Here is a 22,920-nt window from a genome sequence, read left to right as displayed (position 1 = left end):
TAATTTGTAATGTCTGAGCTTAAACACTATTGGAAATGGCTTTCTTTAAGAGTGAGGAAGCAAAGACTTGTTCACATCATAATGTGCTGCTCAAAAAATGATGATAAAACCGCTGAAAACGTGTAGTTTCATTGCAGTTAGAGTTGATAGAAAAATGCAAGTGGAGGGGACAGCTTTTGTGAGTGAGGAAAAATCTACGCAGATTATCTTTCAGAGCTAAATTATTGGTTAAAATGATTTTCATAATCAGCATCAGTAGCAATATACAGTCTTGGGACCACAAGAGTATTTAAAGGCGCAATATGTAATTTTTCTGCTTTAAAAATAGCAGAAATCACTATATCTATGTTATATATTTTTTTAGTTGTGTACTTACATCATCCCGACAGTTTCCACGAACTTTCAAATCCGGAGAAAATTATAGTTTAATTAGAAGACACGGCACGTTTCTTTATTTTCATTTTGTCGCCCGTCTATGGTGTCATATAAACTTTGACCCCTCTAGTTTATCTAACTTCCTGCAGAACCGCCAAATACAAAGGTAAACAGAAGCAAAGACGAGACGAAGAAGAAAAAGTAGTAGCTAGCCTTGATCGAGATTATTATATTTTATATTTATTTTGTTTATATTCGTATTTAAACCTCAATCAATAACTTAGTTATGGATCATGATTATGCTTTACCTGCACGTTCTGTGAAGCACAAACGTACGGATGAAATAAATGACCGAGATGGTTTTGGGACAAGAGAAGCAACAAGACACGGGTAAATATTGGAGTTGCATTTCCAAGATAGAGAGAGCTTCGTGACAAGCTGAAACTACAGAGAGATGCCGAACTCGCTTGCATTCTGATAAACAGGTATGCATCCATTCAGCTAACTGTATCTATCCATATATTTTGTGAAATGATGATGTCTTGTGTAAAACGCAGACGGACTAGCTCTCATGTAAATCTACATTTGTTTTATATCTAGCTGGGTAAAGTAGCTTCAAATGCAGTTCACTAACTTGTTCGATATCATAGTATAACGTAATTATAATTATTAACGAAAGGCGACCGTGTTTTTTAACATATATTACTACTAGCTAGATGGAATATTGATTTGATAGGGGTCTCATAATTCATATATCTCTCCGTTCGAAAAGACGTGATTGTCAAAATACTAAGTTAGAATGAGTGAGGAATGTGGGAAGCGACAGAGCGCGTGATCCAATGAACAACAACTCCCATGAGCCTTAAGGGGGTCGCACACCGGACGAGAAGCGCAGCGCCGCGCTGCGTCGCGCCACGTCTTTAAAATTCGAACACATTATTCTCTATGGGAGTACGCACACCGGCGGCGCCATTCGGCGTCTGTCCGCGGTGCCCAGCTACGACTCAGAACGCTGTTCAAATTTCTGCCGCGCCACAGAGCGCCATCTGCATAGTTTTATATTAAAAAACCCAGATGTTATAAACTGAAACTGAAATTAAAATACAGTACACTTGTTTCATTCAAATAAAACATTAAAAAGTGTTTGGTTACGTTTTCAGCTGCACAGTTGCCTAGACAACAGATACAACAAAACAATAACACTTATTATAACAACACAGATTCTTTTCATTAATTAACATTCAAAACTCAGCTTTTATCAATTAAAATCATATATTTAAAATAATAATAATAGATTAAGTTAAAACTCTCCCATCTTGCTGCGAAATTGAGCTCACGCATATAGAATGTGCGCGTCCGGTGTGCGATACCTTGAGTTGTCCTACATGTGGCGCGACGCGGCGCTTCTCGTCCGGTGTGCGACCGCCTTTACGCTCTTTCCCGACGTCATCAAAGTACATCTTATGTTATTATTTTGATTGAGTGACCCCTGGTGGCCAAAAATTCCATACTGTACGTTTAATGTAGAAACATTTAGTTTAGATAATTTAGAAGAATCTGCCAGACTATTGCTGCATTCTCCATTCATCTAGTGTTTGTTCATTTTGTAACATTTGCAAACTTAAATATCTAGAAAATGATTAAATGATAATGCTATGATTTTCTTTTACTGCAAATGAAAAACTTTTTCAGACTAATCGAAAAAAAAAAAAAAAAATTTAATTTATTCACTGTCATCTTGTCCCAAACCTGTTTGACTTTCTTTCATCTCTGGAATACAGAAGAATGTTGGTGACAAAACTGTAAAGTAAAATAAAATAACCTCTCTCCATATATATTAAAACAATAGGCCAATATATTGCTAAAAATAAAATATTTGCAGGATAGTTAAATCTATACTATGTATACAATGTTAAAGGGGGGTGAAATGCTCGTTTTCACTCAATATCCTGTTAATCTTGAGTACCTATAGAGTAGTACTGCATCCTTCATAACTCCAAAAAGTCTTTAGTTTTATTATATTCATAAGAGAAAGATAGTCTGTACCGATTTTTCCCGGAAAAACACGACCAACTGGAGGCGTGACGTGTGGGCGGAGCTAAATAATCACGAGCGCGAGTAGGCTTTTGCGTTGAGAGCGTTTGGAAGCTGTGACATTATCGTGAGGAAAAACCATCATCCAAAACAAACCATGGCTAACAGTCAGATTCAGCCGTTTATTTATGATCCAGAATCAGATCCCGAGGCTGAAACTGAACGAGAGCAGCAGCAGCAACGACTCGCTCCGAGCAGGGCTCGAACCCGGGTCTCCGGCATGGGAGGCGGATGCACTAACAAGGAGGCAGAGATATTTTAAGCAGTTTTACTCACCGACTGCAGTTCCAACACACGATCGTGACCCTTTTTCGTTGGGATTGCATCATCCTTAAGAAATAAACGATATGCAAATCTGTCGTCAAACTGGGCCTTGTTTGTAAAACAAGCATCTTCGAAATGCAGGGAACAAACACAAACACTTGCACAACTCCGTTGATGCTCTGTAAAAATAAACTCCGTCCACTGGTCCCTTAATGCTGTTTTTTTGGTAATCTGTGCAGGGTTGTCTTGCCCTGGCAACCAAAAACACACTCCTTTTGTGACATTTCGCGACGCTCTCGCTCTGATCAGTGTGCTCAGCCTCTCTCTGCTCTGCTATACGGGAGCGCGCGCTCTTCCGGCAGACGTAACCTTAGGACCCATATAAGGAAATTCCGCTCCATCTAACGTCACACAGAGCCATACTCGAAAAAAACTTTCCGAAACTTGTGGCAAACCGGAAGGAGTATTTTTGGAACAGAAATACTCCTTCAAACGTACAACTTAACTTTTGAAAGTTTGTCCATGTTTAGCATGGGAATCCAACTCTTTAACAGTGTAAAAAACTCAGTATGCATGAAATAGCATTTCACCCCCCCTTTAAGATAAATATTACAAACACTAGAAGGCTACGTTGTTACATGACTTTACTATGTTTAATTTCTACGTTTAATTCAAATGGCATCCAGTTATTATCTCTAACGTAAAAAAATACATTTAAGTAAATTTTTAATCCTATTGTGTGTAAAAATGTCTAAATCTAATGTCTTATAAAATGAGTCAAGATAGCAAGTTTAATAATCATGGTTGACATTGCTTCCGGTTTGGTTTTTCCATTAAAGTGATTAAAAATGACTCCGAGTCCACTGCACACAGCTGTCCATCCTCATGAGGCAGATTTTTCATCAAATAAGACTGGAAGGGAAGACATACAAAGTAAGAAAGGATATTTGTTTTTAAAAAGAGACATGAAAAATGTAGGAAGGAATAAAGAGAAGCTCCGCTTGGCTCAAGTGTTGTCCACTTTAAGGCTGTAGTCAGACCTGTATGCATCATTTGATTCCAGGAGGCTGTTATTCCCTAGAGCAGCTTCAGGCTTAGAGTGATACAGTAAGAAACCGACACACAGCGTTATGTCTTTGAACTCTTGAAAGGCAATACAGGCCGAGAAAGCGAGGGATGCTGGGGATGCTGAGGAAGAAGGCCCTTCCTGAACTATATATTGGAAATATGAATTGCTGACCTTATTTTCTCGTTTTTTTGTGAAATGGGCCAGTAGCCACGTGGCTCCGCAGGTGTAGGTGGTATTTTGTTGAACATGAGCTCAGTTCTCAAGGGGATTGTGTGTAAGTACGATCACATAAACATTTGCTGGCACTGTGGATCTGTCCTACACTACAGTAAATACTAATGGAAAGCACATACAGTTAAGCAGTGTGTTCCTCTTATTTCTTAATAACAGTGCTGAATACTTCAAGCTCTCCTTGATGATACAGATTTCTATCGGTGTGTTTCCATTCTCTCTGTATTTCCCTCTGTCTTTATCTCATCTGTTTCTGTATGTGAGCAAGGCAGAAAATGAATCCTGATCAAAGCCTAATGACGGGGCTGAGGAATGGGTCTGTCTGAGATAGATTGGGTCTCCTGAGGCGTACAAAATTAATCTGCTGTAACAGAATGAGAACCTGCTTTACACCCAGAGTGCCCCACATGGGGGATAACGGCTCCAAAAGTGCTTCTGGACCTGTAGACAGTGTTTGGAGCACTTCCACGATAAGCCTTCACTAGTGAAGCAGCTGAGGTTTGAAGGTGGATGTGTGGGAAGGTTGATGCTAGATGGTGTTGAGCACACAGAACTGAAGGAAGCTGTGCATCTTCAACACCTGCTTGTGGTGGGTGTAATAAGATCAGGGTTTATCTCTTCTTCACAATGGCAAGTTCTGTGGAATTTACCAGTGTTCTGTTGGCATGGCAATGCTATCTAACATCCATTATACAACGCTATTGTCTCATTGTATTTATTATAGTTATAAGATCAGCTAGTATATTTTTATCTTAAGATCAACTAGTGTATTTTTGCTTCTGTAAGCGATGGATATGGCTAGGTGATGCGTCTGTTATTTACCATATATTCAATATTTTGTTGGGGATATTGACCAAAGAATATTTTGCTAATATGAGTGCAATTTTTACTTGCATTTAAAAGTTTCCAAAAGAGAGCAAAAATGTGTCTCTCAACATACAACAATAAAAACAGCACCGTCTTCAGACTGTGCCAATTGGTTTGTTTCATTCCACTCCTCCTGTGAAACGTAGTGGGGTTTTTTGGTTCATAAATTTAGTCCGGTTTAAAGGTTGAAATAAATGTATTTGAATAATTTCGAAACACAACAGGGATTCATGCATCATGGTACTCTTGTGAATGCATAGTAAATAATGACACAGAAGAGGAGAATTGTTGTATAAAGCAATTCTAGTTTTATTTGGACACACAACCCTCTATGGACAACTTGGCTTAATTAATAAAAATATTAAAAATTAATTAAATTAATTGATTAACAATTTTTTTATCACTTACAGAGAAAGTTTGGTCCCATTAGGCTAATGAAAGTCATGACTCGTGCCGCTGAAAACTTTTTCTTTTGTTTTCAATTGTGATCTTTGCTCTCAAATTGTGAAGGTGCTCTCAACATCAAATTCTTGCATCAACACATGCAGACGTGTGTGAGACATATTGACAGCGAGTTGTGTGTCTTCACATTACAGTACGTCAAATGCAGGTGCACTGCACATCCATTGAGATAAACTGTAAAATAGCACAGATGGCTTGACTGAGAATGAAGCTCTGAAGCGCTCGGTGTGTTCGTCGAGTAAAAATATATCTGTGCTAAACTTATACTCCTCCAACTCACACACTGGTGAGTAAAAACTGAGAATTTATTAGCCAATGGCTAATATTAGACATTATTCAGTCACCCAGACTGAAGATTTAGTCACTTATGCAAGTGATTTACTCGCAGTATATAGGATTGACACAAAAACTATTCTCATAGCTTCATAAAATGATACATACATTGAAACGTAAAAGTGCTCCAAGTATATTCCAGCTAGAGCATGTGAATGTTGTACTGTAGGTGGGTTCACATAATGCCTGGGATAGAAGGAATTTATCATAAAAAAGTAGTACCATACGTAATTGATTGAGCTAAACATGTTAATGCAGCCACACTTTGATTTGCCCTAGACTGACTTTGTCTCAGTTGGGGTAATTGATTCAGACAAATGTTGACATGCTGCTGATTACATGTTTGACATAATGAACCTTCCATGAAAACACCTAGACTCTACTGCAGCTTTGAGAAAGCCTCTCAAAGAAAGAGAGATTATGTAGCCAAAAAAAAAAAAAAGAAATCCAAAAGAATAATGTGAGAGGGGGCGAGTGGTTGCAGGCTGAGATTTGTAGGTGAATCCATTATAGTGGAGCTTTACCATAGACATTAGATGTCTCTATTTTAATGCAATGCAGAGTTTTATTGGTGTTTACTGTCATTAGCAAAGCCCTTTGCTCTCATGTCCCTCGCAAGGAGCCATTAGTGCCCACATTTTTCCAGTTCACGCTCGCCCCTGTCATTTAACCCGCACATCAAAAATGCATGTATCAGTACTCAGTAAAGCTTTACTGTAATTAAAGCTTTTATCCTTCATTACAATGACGCTAGTGTCCATCGCATGTATCGTTTATGCTGATAAAGCACCTTGATGCAAAATAGTGACTAAATATTGTCAATAATACACAATGTACCATGGCAGTGGTTCCCCATCCTGGTCCTGGAGAACCCCCAACACTGCACATTTTCGATGTCTCCCCTAAGAGAGACCCCAAAACCATGCAGTGTTGGGGGTTCTCCAGGAACAGGATTGGGAAACCCTGTACTAGGGAAAGCATTCAAATGAATGTTCAGCCAGTATAGTTTAGCAGATGTTTTGTCGGTCTTCCCCACCCAGTCTCACTGTCACCTTGGGAACGTTTCCAGGCCGTATTTAACAATGAGTGACCCAGTCTGAGATAACCCGCATCGCCCCAGCATATCACTGTCTGTGTCACTGTATCCACCTGACCTCTTTTCCTTACAATCCCCTCCTGCTCTCTCTTTAGTCTGGTGTGCTTCATTGATTCACAAGACCTAAATAATCTTCTGCCTCCACCCTTATTCTTCTTTATGTGTCTGTGGTATCAGATTGTTACTTTGTGGCTTGTATTATATGATTAGTCTCTTGTGTGTTCTCCCACACTCGGCTCCCATAATTGCTTTTAACTGCACACATACGGAACAAAATCACATTGTTTCTTTTAATTCCATTTTATTCCCATTTATTACAAAGCACCATGTAAATGATTTCTGAATAACCTACGCGTGGTTATGAAAAAAGCAGCCAGTAATTATGGTAATTTAAGTCACACAGTCTAAGTGTGTTTGGTAAACACTTTCGGTTCATTATATGTTGAACATGAATGGAAATAATGATTTGGGGTTCACTCAATCAGTCAGATGTTTACTCAAAAACTACTGATTCAGTGGAAGGTTCATTAGAATGTTCTAAACCGATGATTCTGGAGTCTCTCTGACTGATTCATTATGAGAATCAACTCTCACTTGTATGTTTGTTTTACGTTTTATGCCAGAAAAATCAATGCAGTTGAAAGATGTATATGTCTGTTCACTGTCTTTCTTTTATGTCACAGTATCTGGCTCTTTTTAACTCGTCGCATTCAATTCAGACTGCAAGCTTATAATGTACAAATATAATTTATTTTGCTTTGGTGCTTTAGATTCAGCAGCGGGGCAGAATCGCAGGCTCAGCGGCATTACATAAGCTGATGTTGAGGTGTTCTGTGTTTTTTCAATTGTAGAAGAAATGCCTGTGAGTAGATTGTCTGCCTTATTATAGAAGCTGCGAGCAGTGTAAAAGTCTGTGATTATTGTCCCTGCAGTCAAATAACTGCCATTTTTCCACTGACTGGAAGATTTACAACAGAACCCCAAGATATTTATATGAGCTGATTGTTTGGTTCTAAACCTATGTTGGTTTGTTGGAGAGATTGATGTGGTTTGTTTGTTTGATGGTGTACTGTCCTCTGGGGGTGGAGTTCAGTTCTTGCGTCTGTGGATATTTGTATAAATACAGTTTTTTTAAATAAATAAAAAATAAAGTTTTTTATTTTAATATTTTAAAATGTTTTTTTTTTCTTTGACATCTGATTTTTCAGTCTTCAGTGTCATGATTATTTGTAAATGTTTATAATTTTATGATTTCTATATGATCTATTTATTCAAATGTAATTTATTCGAATGAGAATTATTTTTTAAATGCAAGGTCTTGCTGAATAAATGTATTCATTTCTTTTAAAAAAATTAATTCTTACTGGCACTGAACTTTTCCACAAGCAGTAGATCTGTAAAAAAAAAACTGGCACACATTTATATTTATATGAACAATTTATATAAGTTTTACATTTTACAAAACATGTTGTAAAAATAACACCTTTTTTTTTATTGAAATTAAAGTTATTCTTTACTGATGTATTTCACTGTGCGTCTGCAGGGAGGAAGAGGAGAGCCTTCGTGACAAGATCCGGGCAGATCACGAGCGGGCACTGCAGGAGGCCAAGGAAAAGCTCCGTAAATCCAAAGAGGAGCTGAAGGCAGAGATCCAGACAGAAAAGACCAAGGTAGTCGAGGACCTGAAGAAGAAAGATGGACCCAAACCACTGCCTCCAGTACCTATGCCCAAACTAGTAGGGGTCAAAGATGGTGACCCAGGGGACCCTGACACCAAGGAAAAAAGGGACAAAATCAGAGAGGTGAGGGGTGTGTGTGTGTGTGTGTGTGTGTGTTTTTGTTTGTGTGTGTATGTAAGTAAGACCCAGTATTTCGGTACCAAGTCAGTACAAAAAAACAGAAAACATTACAGTACCAGGTTTTCTTAAGTACTGGTGGTACCAAGTACCCGGTCAAGCTGGTTCATGATGCGCTATCTGTTAGCTATCCTCTTCATAAAAGCATTGAGACATGACGACCTTAAAAGGAGGAAACGCATCAAACTATCAAAATGCAGAAACCCGGATCAAATGAAAGAGTTCAAACAGGTAAGTTTAATTAATTTGAATTTGAATGTCAGATTGACAAACATCGCCATTAGCGTAGTTCATCGTTTGAATAAGTGTGGCTAATGCTAATATAATGAGCATTAGAAAATCAGTTCTGAGCTTAAAGGGATACTCCACCCCAAAATGAAAGTTTTGTCATTAATCACTTACCTCCCTTGTCATTGCAGACCCATAAAAGCTTTGTTCGTCTTTGAACACAATTTATTTTAGGTGATATCTGCTCTGTTAACATCCATGTTAGTATTTCCCTTTTGAAAATAACTAATGAAAATAGATCACAAAAGTATTGTGTTTTCAGTTTGTACATCCTTTACATTTCATTGGGACCTGAGGCAGAGAACTGGAAAGATTGTGAATTTTTTTTTTTTTACCTATGATTAATGCTTTAAAAGGGATAATAAATAACAATGCTAATGTATTATTAATATAAGACTTCTAAGTTTATTTATCCTGCAGGGGAATCTATTAATAATGAGGGGGATAAACTAAACTATTATTATAATCAACTCTCATCCATACTTATTCATTTTAATAATTTTTTATAACAATTCATATGATTTTACATGTAGCCTGATAAAATCATCTATATTATTTTGTTTTGTGAGATCAGAGATCGCGCTGTGCACACATACAAACACTCAGGCGGACACAAACTTGTTGTGAACGCTGTCCCGTGACTTTTTTTTTTTCTAAAATTGCTTAGATACTGAATTGCTACATTATATTTATCAGCAACAAGGGGTAAAACAAACTTGCATGTTTGTAGAGAGGCGCAGGTTCACACACGCACTTTGTCTCTCTCGATCAAATAATTAAAGTTAAATGTTATAAATTAATTAATTCAAATAAATGTGATCTTACCGCACCATTTCATCTCTGTCTGATGTAAAGCAGACAGAATGCTGAGCTAACGAGCCATGGCTTCGCGTCAGTCTTGCCTTCATGTCGTGCGTTAAAATAGTTTAAAACTATGTATTCGCTCTTTAGCAGCAGTTTTCATGGCGATATTTTAATGAGACCCTGGTCATTCTTGGTGTACCCAAAATGGTCCCACACTATCGACTTCCCTATGTAGTCTTGTTCCTCTGTAATAGTGTGTGTAGTAGCATCTGTGTCTCTGATAAGCACAACATTTTAAGTTGGTGCACCGCTAGTGTAACTTTGTTTTCATATTGCAGGGCGCTATAATTTCTGTGTTGCAGAAAAGGCGGACGGAATCACAGAATCCTGTCGTAAAAACAGAATTCATAGTTTAATGCGGAATGTCACAGAATCTTGTCAAAATTTGTCAAATTTTGAATTCATCCAAAGTAGGTCATTATACTTAAATCAAATCACTATATGGACTAGTATCTGTAACTATTAATCTGCAAAAGTCGATTTAAATATTAATTCTGCATGTTCTGCATGACTCTGTTTATAAATGCTGCAGACGCAAGGTTTGATTTGTTCATTTACACACATACTGAAGCGCGCGTAACGCTTGTGGTGATTTCAGCATCTGCAGTCTCACGAAATGAGGACGTAAACACATGAACAGCATCTCCAGAACTTCTCTGAGAGAGCCTTCATGAGCATCTGATCATTTGATCGAAGTAAAACTAGCATCATATCACATACACAGAACTATAAAGGTATTGACTGCAACCTGTCAAAATAAAAGTCTGGTTTGATTTGAAGTCTATTTTTCACTAGAATGTACATAGCCTACTACTAAAATGAAACCAATGTTATTTTTTAAGGAATAATCACACAACATTTCTTCCATGTTTTAATTTTAATAGTAAATACCTTTTGTTTGCCTAAAAGAAGTGTTTTTAATACTACAGTTTCCATCTGTTGGTTATGCACTTATTACATAATATGTAATATTTTCTAAACATATTATAAAAGCTAAGGTTTGTTATTTAGTGAAAAGTTATATTTTAGCTGGTGATCTTGCATTTGGTCAGACTTGGCCAATTGCTTTACTTAAGTATATTATATTTTCCTTTTACACCGTTGTTTTTCAGCGGCAGCAGAAATACGACAAAAACCTTTGGGTGAAAATTGTTTTCCTTTTCATACTTTTATTACTTGTGGACATCGAAAGACAATTTTAAATAAGTATAAAGAATGGTATTGGTTGTTTAATGTTTTAAATATAAAATAATGTTGTTCAATTAGCATGTTTTTTGTGTTTTGCTTTGGTACCGAGAACCGTGGATTTCCACTGGCATTGGTACCAAATATTGGAATTTTGGTATCATGACAACACTAGTGTGTTTAGTTTACGTGCTTTGAACTTGCAAGCACTCTGTATCTTCTAATATTTGCAACACCTGCAGATGTATTCTCTCTTCATCATTGTTTTTCTTCTCTCTCACTTAATTACTTCCCATTCCTTTTTAAATTGAACAGTTTTGGGCCATTTAATCTGTAGCATTTGAAATCAAACCAGGCTCTCTACAGGTAGAATTATCATTTTTTGAAAATGGGTTGCAATCTTGGATAAAAATAATTCTCAAGAGTTATAGCCACTGGCTGATTTGCGCTTGACTGGAACAGACTGTCGTAAAACGCTCTTACAGATTTCTACTGATGTAATGCAGCATTTGATTTTCACTCTTCCAAATGTACCACAAAATGTGTCTTACTGTGTGAGATGTGTTCCTAAATGAAGCAGATTTGAAAATGTCTTTTTAGAGTTGTTTGTTAAGAATTATTGTTCCAGTTTTCATATTCAGGGTTTTGGGATTTCTTGCACCGCTTTTATTACTAACACAGATGATATTCAAATCTAGTTGACTTTTTATATTGATCAAGTTTAATTGTATTTTAGTTGGTGGTGACACTTTAAGACCTTTTACATAATGCTGAATAGCCTGTGGGCTGAAGATGATGAGTCAGCACTGCTTGCAGTAAATGCCATTATTTTCACTTTCAAATCGCTGCTTGTCTCTAAACTCCTAAACCTGGAAATAAATGTTTTTCTTTTGTTTTAGTACTTGGGGGAATGATCATTTTGTCCCCACATAAGTGTGTGTTGGTAGGTAAGGCTTATGTTCCAAGAATAATTGGTGTCTTTGTGTGTGAAACTGAGATGATTGTTAAGCTCTTGACAAGAACCCAATACCATTTTCTATTGGCTTTTGGATTATTAGAGAAAATAATTCCGCAACATTTTTTTTTACAGACTTTGTTCATCATAATCTTCACAAATGAACACAACATTTATTAATTTCGAAGTCTAAATACAGTCGGCAGCAAGTAAAAGTCTATACATGGGCTATAAACAAACTAAACCACAATTGAGGAACTCTTTCAGTTAAAGACTGTTATAATAATTTACAAGAGCGTGATCAGAAACACATTGAAGCTGTAAAAATTGACTATTAAATAGCCAGTCACTCTGTAGCCGCTTGTTATCAACCATCAGTTTGTCCAGTGTGATTAAATTAGCTAAATTGCTTTTTTTTTTTTTTTTTTTTTTTTTTGTAAAGCTTCTTGGAAACCATTTGTGTTTTATAAAGTGATACATAAGAAAATGTGGCTAGTACTAGTAAAAGTAAATAACCTAGGGCAGTGGTTTTCAACCTGTGGGCCGCCAATTACTATTAAAATAAATAATAATATTGTTCATATATGTAAAAATGTCTGAGTCATAACATAACATAATTTCATATAATTAACAACAAATAAATATTAAACTGTAACTATGCTTCCACTATTCGAGCTCGCTGATTGGTTTAAGAATAAACCGTCAATTTATCTTAGATATTTGTGCTGCATAAGCTACAGAACAACAGCAGTTGTGCCAAGCGGTGCCATGCAGCCTGAGTTATTTTCTGTTCATTGCGAGTTCATTCAATAAAGACAGTTAACAATCTAGCTTCTGAGTAATAAGTTATTAACCCAACTATAGTGGGGTCAGTTAATTTTGTTGCAGTGGGCCGCACAAACATATGTGTTTGGTTGTGTGGGCCACGAGTTGAAAAAGTTGGGAACCACTGACCTAGGGTTTAAAAATGTAGCCTAGTCTAAAAAAACATGACTACCTTTGATTTAGTTTTGAATTCAGGTTATTGTGTGAACATTGTGGTACATGTGGAACAGGACTGTTTACCCAGGATTAAAAATGAGTTGTGAAAGTCCAGAATTAGCCGTAATGAGAGGTCTGCCAGGTAATGTGGATGAGGGAATATAGGGCACTGCCATCTGCTCTATCTTAGTGTTAATGTGTTTTAGATTGGGAATGTGGAGTCTTAATGTACTATGCAGGTTATAGAGGAGACATCTGCTATTCATCAAAAGATATCCACCACCTTTTCTTTTTTTCTCCTCATTCCAAACACATAGATCCTGTACATACATTTGTATGAATACCCTGCAGGATGAAATCCAGCATCCCAGCATCTCTCAGCGGACTCCTCACAGCGGGGCCATCTGCTGCTCGCTTTGGGGCCTTAACCCTCTTTTTACACTCTGGATGTGTGTGTTCTGCCTTCATTTAAATGCACTCTGGTACCGCGATACACGTTACTCCAGTTTCCTAAACCCACCTTTGCCGTAGCTTTTCATTTGTATCACTGACCAATTTCTCTGCTTTCTGAGAGTGAGTGACAGACTGGCTGCTGATGGTACTTCTCTCAAAAAACACTCTTGTTTTGTCAGTGAATTATGATAAAACTGGACCAAAGTGTCCTGCTGTCCATTTTTTTTACGCAGTTTTCATTGCTTGTTTTAAATGCTAACAGCTGTGTTTGTGTTTGATGACTAAGAGCGGTTACAGTTTAATAGCAACTCAGTCAGTGTTTGTGTTTGTGTGAGTCTAGGACAGTACTCAAACTTTACCTTACTCATCACGTTTGTGACTTTTTTTATCATATGTATTTACTTTTATACTCTCCCACTCATGCACTAGTTTACAGCTCTCATCTAACATCTAACATAGGATGCGTTGGTATATTAACATTTATTAACATGCTGTATCAATTCCATGTTAGAGTTTTTGTCTTGATCAGCAAAAGCAGCATTTGATGGCTCAGTGATTATCTTAGGTATGTGTTTTGTACAATATTAAAATTGATACTTTCCCTCAGGTGTTGAAAATAACTTCAAACTGTGAAGCCTGTGTAAAAAAACAAATGTATTTGATGGTAAAGATTGTATTAAGTCACTGAGTATGTTTTGAATAATGTTAAAAAAAATTTTTTTTTATGAATTTGATTATGTACTTGTCTGTTTTGTTAGTGAGAGACAGCGATTGCAGAGAGAACCTACCCACAAGCTCTTTTGATTGACTGTATATTGTGATTGATTTTGTTGTGTCTTGTAGCCCTGTTGCATCTGGTCTGGGAATACAAATTGCTTATTGCTATAATTTTATTACTTTTCATCTTGTTAGGACATAGTGTCACACAAAACCACTAGCCCAACGCTAGATTTACTAGTCTTAAAATGCCAATACACCAGATTTACTTCATGTAAACATAGTGCTAACATATTCACTGCTCAATGCAAACATTCTCGATTTTCCTCAGTGTTAACATACTATATTTTCTTATGCACAAAAAAGTACAACATTCATTTGATTTACCTCACACATACAACCTTTGAAGAACTACATCTCGTTCATTCATGTCATCACACCGACACCTGCTGATTGTAGTTTTTCATCATTTTTTTTTAGTAACTACAGATCTGCCTGTTGTATTTGTTTTGTATGATTTACTGAGCTTCTGTTGAATGAGCGCAGTGCTAATTCTACAGAGCCTGTTGAAGGGACAGGAGCTGACAGGAAAAGATGCTTCCATAATGCCTTTCTCTCCTCTGCTACGGTAACACACCTCTCTTGCTTCGTGTGATTAAACGAAAGTGCTGAATTCATCTTTCTTATGTGGATTAGATGCTATGTTTCCAAAGCTCAGAGGAGAAAGATAAGAATGCAGAGAAGTTAGCTGTGAACATTGTTAATGGTGTCTGTCAGGGTTTGTTGTTTGCTTTTGCATGTGAAGTGTGTGTGTTAAAGGAGTTTACGTGATAGAACCTGATATTAAAGCATGAATCTCAGATCTGTTTCACAAGGTAAGCTTAGAAGCAGTGTAATGGGAACAGCAGACTCTCATTTTTATGCAGTGTAAAAGAGGTGCAACTTTATACAGGAAAGCAATTATTTACTCTAATACTGGATGTAAATGATAATGGCTATTGGAAGTGTGATTATTAAGGAATATTACAAACTTGGTCATTATAAAATCTCATTAGATCCAAATTTAGATTTATGAATCTACCTTGAACAGCACATAAACGCAGAACTCTAGCTCAAACTCAGATGCATAGGAGCTCCCATTTATTCACGCACATACACTCACATACGGACACTTTATTAGGTACACTGGTTTAATTGCTTGGTAACACAAATTGCTAATCAGCCAATTACATGGCAGCAACTCTATGCATTTAGGCATCTAGATGTGCTGAAGACGACTTGAAGTTCAAACCAAGTATCGGAATGTTTTGTGCCAGATGCTCTGGTCTGAGGATTTAAAAAATTGCTGATCTACTGGGATTTTCACTAGCAACCATCTCTAGAGTTTACAGAGAATGGTCCGAGAAAGAGAAAATACCCAGTAAGCGGTAGTTGTGTGGACAAAAATGCCTTGATGTCAGAGGTCAGAGATGATAGAAAGGCTACAGTAATTCAGTTAACCACTCGTTTTAACCAATATATGAGAAAAACCATCTCTGAACGCACCACAAAAAAAACCCTGAAGCAGATGGGCTACAGCAGCAGAAGACCACACTGGGTGCCGCTCCTGTCAGCTAAGAACAGGAAACAGAGGCTACAATTCGCATAGGCTCAACAAAATTGGACAATAGAAGATTTCTTCAATTTTTCTTTCCACTCAACTTTCTGTTAACATGCTTGGATACAGCACTCTGTGAACAGCCAGCTTCTTTGTCAATGAATGTTTGTGGCTTGCCCTCCTTGTGAAGGGTGTCAATGATTGTCTTCTAGACAACTGTCAGATTAGCAGTCTTCCCCATGGTTGTATAGCTTAGTGAACCAAACTGAGAGACCATTTTGAAGGCTCCGGAAACCTGCAGGTGTTTTGAGTTGATTAGCTGATTGGCATTTCACTATATTCTAATTTGTTGAGATAGGGTTAGGGTTAACCCTAACGGAATTTTGTTAAATGTAAGCCAAAATCATCACAATTAAAAGAACCCAAGACTTAAACTACTTCAGTCTGTGTGCATTGAATTTATTTAATACACAAGTTGCACAATTTGAGTTGAGCTACTGAAATGAATGAACATTTCCACGACACCCTAATTTATTGAGCTGCACCTGTACGTACGTGTGTGTGTGGGTGGGTGGCAATATCTAATCCAATTTATGTTGTCCAGTAAACTGAAGTATGACTTCACAAGCTATGTGTAGCAAAAATAGACTAAAATTCTATTCACTCGTATACTTTTGTATATTTCTGCTAACACAGGCTATGTAGGGAGTTCATTTGTTCTATAGCTCACTCTTTCTCTTTGTATGCATTTGGGTTTTCACATTTTTGTCTGTTTTGTTCAATCTTCTGCATTTTAAATGGATTTATCATCCCAGTGCAGTGCTTTTTAGAATCTTTTCATAATCTCTTCTCTACACACTTACAGAAGTCTCATTTTGACAATTCTCTGAATGTAATTACTTCTAATACTCCCTCTGCATTAAATCAGTGATAAGCTTACAGTCATATTGATTTGTCTAAGGGGTCTTCAGCACAAGCTCCATAGTTCCTTCCTCCACAACACTCCGCTATAACGGATTACGGACTGTATGAGTGTGTGTGTGTGTGTGTGTGTCTTTTCATTCTCTTGCTTGGTCTGATGGTGGTTTAAAGGGCTTGCTTGAGTTGTGCCTGGTAGACAAAACTAGTGGTCAACCGATATATCACCAAGGCTGGTATATCGGCTGATATTTGACATTTTTCAAATATCGGCAACGACCAATACATTTTTTTTGCTTGACCGATGTGTTCGAGGCGGGACTTTTATTTTGACAGTGCTGAGAGCGGCAACATCTGAGCACACAGTGCTCACATTCTCACTCTTGTTTACTGTCATTGTTAACAGTTCTGTCTAATATGGTTATAGATCTGTCTTATTATCAGATAGAATGGTTAAACAAAGGAATTAATGTTTACAGAAAGTTTTGTAGCAATTGCCTTTATATTATTAGTAATAGAAAGGCAAACATTATAATACTTTATCGTTTGCAGTCAACGTTAAGCAAATAAGCATTTATATAATTTAAACAAATCTTTGAATGACTTATGAACATGTAATTTCACAAACCTAGCAAACGTAATCGAATCCAGCTGTGAGATCTTGTGAAGTGTGCATTTTTATCCAGCATGATTGTGTGTTTTCTGTGTGACGGTCGGTCCGTGTGAATTGAATGCTTTAAACTTTTAGCTATTGGCTATCGGCCCCTCTGCTTTCCAAGATATCAGCATCGTCTATCAAAAAAACAATGTTGGTCAACCACTAGACAAAACTGCACCATTCATACACAGAACCACACTAACATGCAGAACTTGAACTCTTATTATCCGCTTGAGCTCCACCTTGTAATACGTCAAATCTTGTCTACTAGCCACCAGGCCAATTATCTGGCGTGTGTTGTGTTTGTGACATGTTGCTGTGAGAATCTGGATCTCTGTGCTGCTCAGTTAATGTTAGTATTGTTGGCAGTGTGAGCATTTTCCCTGCAGGGTGCTAAGACCTGAAGAGCATCAGAGGGCAGGTTCATGGCTGTGCATATGCATAGAAGATGAGATGGGGAGAAGATGAGACTATATGCAGCAGTCAAGGTCACTGAGGGAATAATTATACCAAAAGCATAAGTGAAATCAACACAATACAATAGGATACAACATGACATTGTAAAGTACAATATGACCCAAATGATATAAAATGTGAATTGTCATAATTTGTATAATTGTTATGCAATCATATTGTATTCTTCACTATACTTTTATACAATATGATGATATAAATATAAATATTATAAATAATGCAACATGATGAAATGACACAATATGATAAAACACGGCACAATACAATAGGCAGAATTTAGCCCCAACCTGCCTGGAAGTTTGTAGGGGTGCATTTCAATCAGAAGGCTGCTTCCTAGCAAGCCTGTGTCCTTCCTAAACCCCCAGTCCTTCTGAGGCTTCTAAGCTACAGTCCTTCTCGTCATTTAATGCTAAGTTGAGACCATCTAGTAAGCCTGTATGGCTGCATTATAAAAGTTTGTGTCCAACGGTCATGGCATGAAAATGCTATTAAAAAGTACTTTTACACGCGCATACGTGTGTGTGTGTGTGTGTGTGTGTGTGTGTATATAAGTTTGTTTTTGTGAAAAGTGGATTCATCCCATAGGTGTAATGGTTTTTATACTGTACAAACTGTATATTCTATGGCCCTACACAAACCCTACACTTAACCCTTACAGGAAACTTTGTGCCTTTTTTACTTTCTCAAAAAACTCATTCTGTATGATTTATAAGCGTTTTGAAAAATGGGGACATGGGTTATGTCCTCAAGTCACCCTTTCCTTGTAATACCTGTCATACCCATGTCATTATAGAGAGTTGTGTCCTGATATGTCACAAAAACATTCGTGCGCACACACACACACACACACACACACACACACACACACACATAAGCCCTATAAAGTGGTCATACCCCTTCATTTTTTTCACATTTTATGTTGATACCTTATGTTAAACTGCTTTGAATTACTTTTTTCAACATCAATCTACACTTCACTACACCATAATGAAAAAAGAAAAAACAATTGTCATAAATGTATTTTATACAAGCTTTGCACATCAGAATTTGGCAATTATCTGCCATTCTTTTCCTCACCTCTTCACCTCTCAAGCTCTGTCAGGTTGGATAGGGGCAGAAGCACATTTTCAGGTTTCTCAAGGAATAGCTGATTGCATTCAAGCCCAGGCTCTGGCTGGGCCACTCAAGGACATTCACAGAGTTATCTATAAGCCACTTTTGCGGTGTGCTTAGTGTCATTGTCCTGTTGGAAGGTGAACCTTCTGCCCATTCTGAGTTTCTGAATTCGCTGGGCAGGGTTTTCATTAAGGCTATCTCAATATTTTAGGGGACTGAGCTTTTCTTCTGCTCTGATAAGTCCTTCAGTCCCTGCTGCTGAAAAACAGCCCCACGGCATGAGGCTGCTACCAGCATACTTTTGGGATGGTACTCTGCAGTTAATGAGAAGAGCTTGTTTCCTTCAAACATGATGCTTGGAAATTGAGGTTCATTAGACTAGAGTATCTTGTTTCTCAAAGTCTGAGAGTGCTTTAGCTAATCCAAGTGTGGTTTCATTGGTTTTCACTGAGAAGAGGATTGAGTTTGACCACACCACCATAATGTTTGTCCTTCTGTAGGTTTCTCCAATCTCCACATAAGATCATGGAGCTCAACTAAAGTGACCATCAGGTTCTTGGTCACCACTCTAACCAAAGCCCTTCTCCATCAGTTGCTCTAGGAAGAGGCCTGGTTGTTATAAACTTCTTACAGTAAGGGTAACGGAGACTAAATTCTTCTGTTCTTCAATGAAGCAGAATTTTTTCCTGAAATCTTCCTCGCATGAAGCAATCCTATTTCTGAGCTCTACATGCAGTTTTTTTCTTTCTTTTTTTAACCTCAGGGCTTGATTTTTACTCAGATATGCGTTTTCAGCTGTTAAACCTTTTATTAAGATGTGTGTGTGCCTTTCCAAATCATACCCATTCAATTGAATTTGCCACAAGCCAACTTCAATCGAAGTGTTGTAACATCTACAAGCAATATGGATGCTCCTGAGCCAAGTTTAAACTGTCCCAGATAAGGGTATAATTACTTATGCAATGGAATCATTTAAGTTTTTTATTTGTAATAAATTTGCAAAGATGTTAAAAACTTGTTTTTTTGCTTTGTCATTGAGTGTGGGAAAAAAAAAAAGTAAAGCAGTTTAACGTTAAGGCATGGACGTAATAAAAAGTATCGTGCTACAGCGCACATTCTGTCAACTGCAGCTCAGGCACCTCCGTCCATAGACAGTAAAAGAAATGGACACAGCGACCCCATTGGAACTCAATTGAGACAAATGAAGCCCAGTTTTAGCGTTTTTTAGCACTTCCGTTTCTGACGCGCAGACTCAAACGAAGCTTGACGACGTCAGCAACCTGTCTGCCAGATGTAAATCTTCTAAGTGGCTGTGCGTGCAAACTGCCATCGTTAATCTTGCAGAGACGGCGAGCTTGAGCGGGGAGTTCTTTGTCGTGAGTGAGCAGGAGTAAGTATTCTGATTAATTATTTTGTATAGTATTTTAAAATGTAACGCCAGTACGCCATATTAAGTTAATTGCCTGCGAGCTTCTCCTCCTGTCTGTACGGTAATGCGACAGAGAGCCGAGTGGTTATGACGCAATCGTTAGCCTATTTTTTACAAAAACTGTTTATACGGGGCCATAATGTAACATAGAAGGTAATGGAGCCCTTTATACATTGTTGTGTATCTTTAGAAATAAATAATGGACAAACAGAGTCTTTAAACGCCTCAGATGTAAAGTTATTCGCTGTCAAAGTGACGCCAAAATGAATGGGAGTCAATGGGAATGCTAACGCAAGTGAAGTTCTGCTAAAAGATGGCAGCCCCCACCCGACTTCAACTTCTGGTCGAGTTCCTTGCCCCTTGCCTCCGTCATATACTGTACAATGCCACATGCATTCACAGCAGTGTTATCTCAGCAGTAGAGTTACTCTCTCATTATCTGCATGTGCTTTCAAATGTTTCCTTCGAGCGCTGGTCTGACCTGTGCTTTTTCTGAGTGCCGCATACAACCGAAGCGCTGCGTGCGCTAAAGCCTGTCAAATAGCATCTGATTATTGACCTAAGTTACCTTTTGCGCTAATACTGTAAAACACACAAGGTTTACATGTAGACTAAAGCTGGTTATGTCTAAAATGAAAGTAAACAATTGAGAGAAAAACGTATACATGTGCCTGTATATTAGATGCGTTCAGGTCTTAAAGGGACAGTAGGCCTATTAAACATGCAGCCTACTGTCATTGCTGTCAAGGGATAGATTACACTAAAATTTCATTTTTGTCATTATTTACTCAGTCACGTTGTCCCAAACCTGTATAAATTTCTTTCTTGTGCTGAAACCAAAAGAAGATATTTAGAATTATGTGGGTAACCAAACAGTTGTTGGTCCACATTGAATTTGATATTAGCAAAAAAAATACTATGGAAGTCACTGTGGACCAGCAACTGGAATTGGTTTTCCACATTCCTCAAAATAGCATTTATTTTTAGAAGAAAGAAACTCATTCAGGTTTAAAATCACTTTTGAGTGAGTAAATGGAGGTATAAAAATATAACACTATGACAGAATTGAAAGACAGTTGACAGAATTTTTATTTTGGGTTTACTATTTAACATGAATAAAAACAAAACACAAAGAGAAAAATCACTCACTGCTCTTGACTAAAGAAATTTAAATTTAGGAATCCGTTCATATAGTATTTTATTTTTATATTTGTTCATTCAACTTCTTGAATGCTCCTGCTAAATACACACATTGTTCCTGAAAATAAAGCACTGATAGTTTAATTTGTATTTTATGTGTAGTTGTAATGTGTATCTTTGTCTTTTTATTTTATTTTTGTTAGTAAAAAATAAGAACAAAGATTGTTATATTAGCCCTCTTTGGCCTAAATATCTGCCTTTTTTTTGTTTTTTTTTGTACCTTGAAAGGCTGTCTTTATAATAAGGAAATTAGTTTGGCTGTAATGCTCAGACAACTTGCAAAATAGTAAAACCAACATGACAAAGAATTGTGATAAAATTGTGATATGATTTTCCATATCACCCACACCTAATTGTGGGTAATTAAAAGATACAAAGGAAACACTTAATGCATCCTTCAACATACACTGAATGAAGGACGTGAAAAGAAGGCTGCCTTCCAAGGATGTTTCAAATTGAGAAGGATCTTGGATGGTGCTTGATGACACAGCATCTGAAGTATGCAGGATATAGTCCTTCTGGTTCATAAGCACCCTAGAAATCCTGAAGAGCCGTTATTTCTGTTTCAGGTGTGGTTAATCAGGGTTGGAGCTAGACTCTGCAGAACTGTGACACTCCCAAGTGGAGGACTGAGCTGCCTGCACATGCCATTTTGGTTTTGGGCATTCAGAGTCTAATAGACTAACAGAAGATGCTGGGATACAGGCGGCCTTGGTGCTAATCCTCATAATGTCTTGTTTAACATCAAAGGCTGCATTACACCTGAATCACATGAACATCAGTGCATACTATTCACATAACACCTGCTGCTTAGATCCAGCTCTTCTTGAAGTCTACAAATCCAGACGCAGTGGAATGAGGTCGAGAGGGAACTAAAATGAGGACCTTGAAAGGCAATTGAAAGACAATATATCTGAATTAGTTGAATGATGGATTAAATTTGACATCACAAGGTAGTGCAGTAATGTCTGGGTGTGATGTTTAGAGCCTGGGTCTAAAACAGAAGAACTGTCTTGAGTCTTTCAATGTCTTGAAGTCAATTTATCACTTCACCTGGCCTCTATTGCATCATCGCATTTATTGTGCTGAGACGGTCTTTTTGAGTAGACAGGTTATAGTGCCGTAACTTTAAAATACAGCTCTGTGGCAAAATGGGTGGAGTCAAAATCAATCACTGGCACTGAGGCCGTCACCAGGGGCAACTGGTAATTGCAGCTCTGTTGCTTCATACTTTCAGAGCGGCAGTTCTCATTTGACCTCTCTGCGGACATTTCAGAGTTGCTCATCTCTGTTGGTTTGCTGTAGAGCAAAGAGTGATCTATGAATGAATTCAGTGTGCCTGGTGGGGGTTAATGCTAATTAATGCAGCTCCCCCTAGAGGAAACTGTGGAGGGCATTTTCACATTGTGTGCGTGTTTGAGTTTTCTGCAGGTTTAAA

The 22,920-nt window shown here is 37.6% G+C and overlaps 1 protein-coding gene across 2 annotated transcripts in view; it reads left to right on the top strand.

The window, feature by feature from the left end:
* The window catches only part of LOC113108537 (mannosidase, alpha, class 1A, member 2), an 81,697-nt gene that overhangs the window by 11,453 nt on the left and 47,324 nt on the right, over nt 1-22,920 (top strand). For both annotated transcript variants that reach the window (XM_026271716.1, XM_026271715.1), the window contains one exon: nt 8,335-8,593. In XM_026271716.1, coding sequence (XP_026127501.1) covers nt 8,335-8,593 — 259 coding nt within the window. The remainder of the gene's footprint in view (nt 1-8,334; nt 8,594-22,920) is intronic.

This window comes from Carassius auratus, chromosome 9 (assembly GCF_003368295.1).
Source record: "Carassius auratus strain Wakin chromosome 9, ASM336829v1, whole genome shotgun sequence".
Taxonomy (NCBI): domain Eukaryota; kingdom Metazoa; phylum Chordata; class Actinopteri; order Cypriniformes; family Cyprinidae; genus Carassius; species Carassius auratus.
Note: the sequence above shows the minus strand (reverse complement) of the source record. Positions and strands in the feature narration are given on the sequence as shown.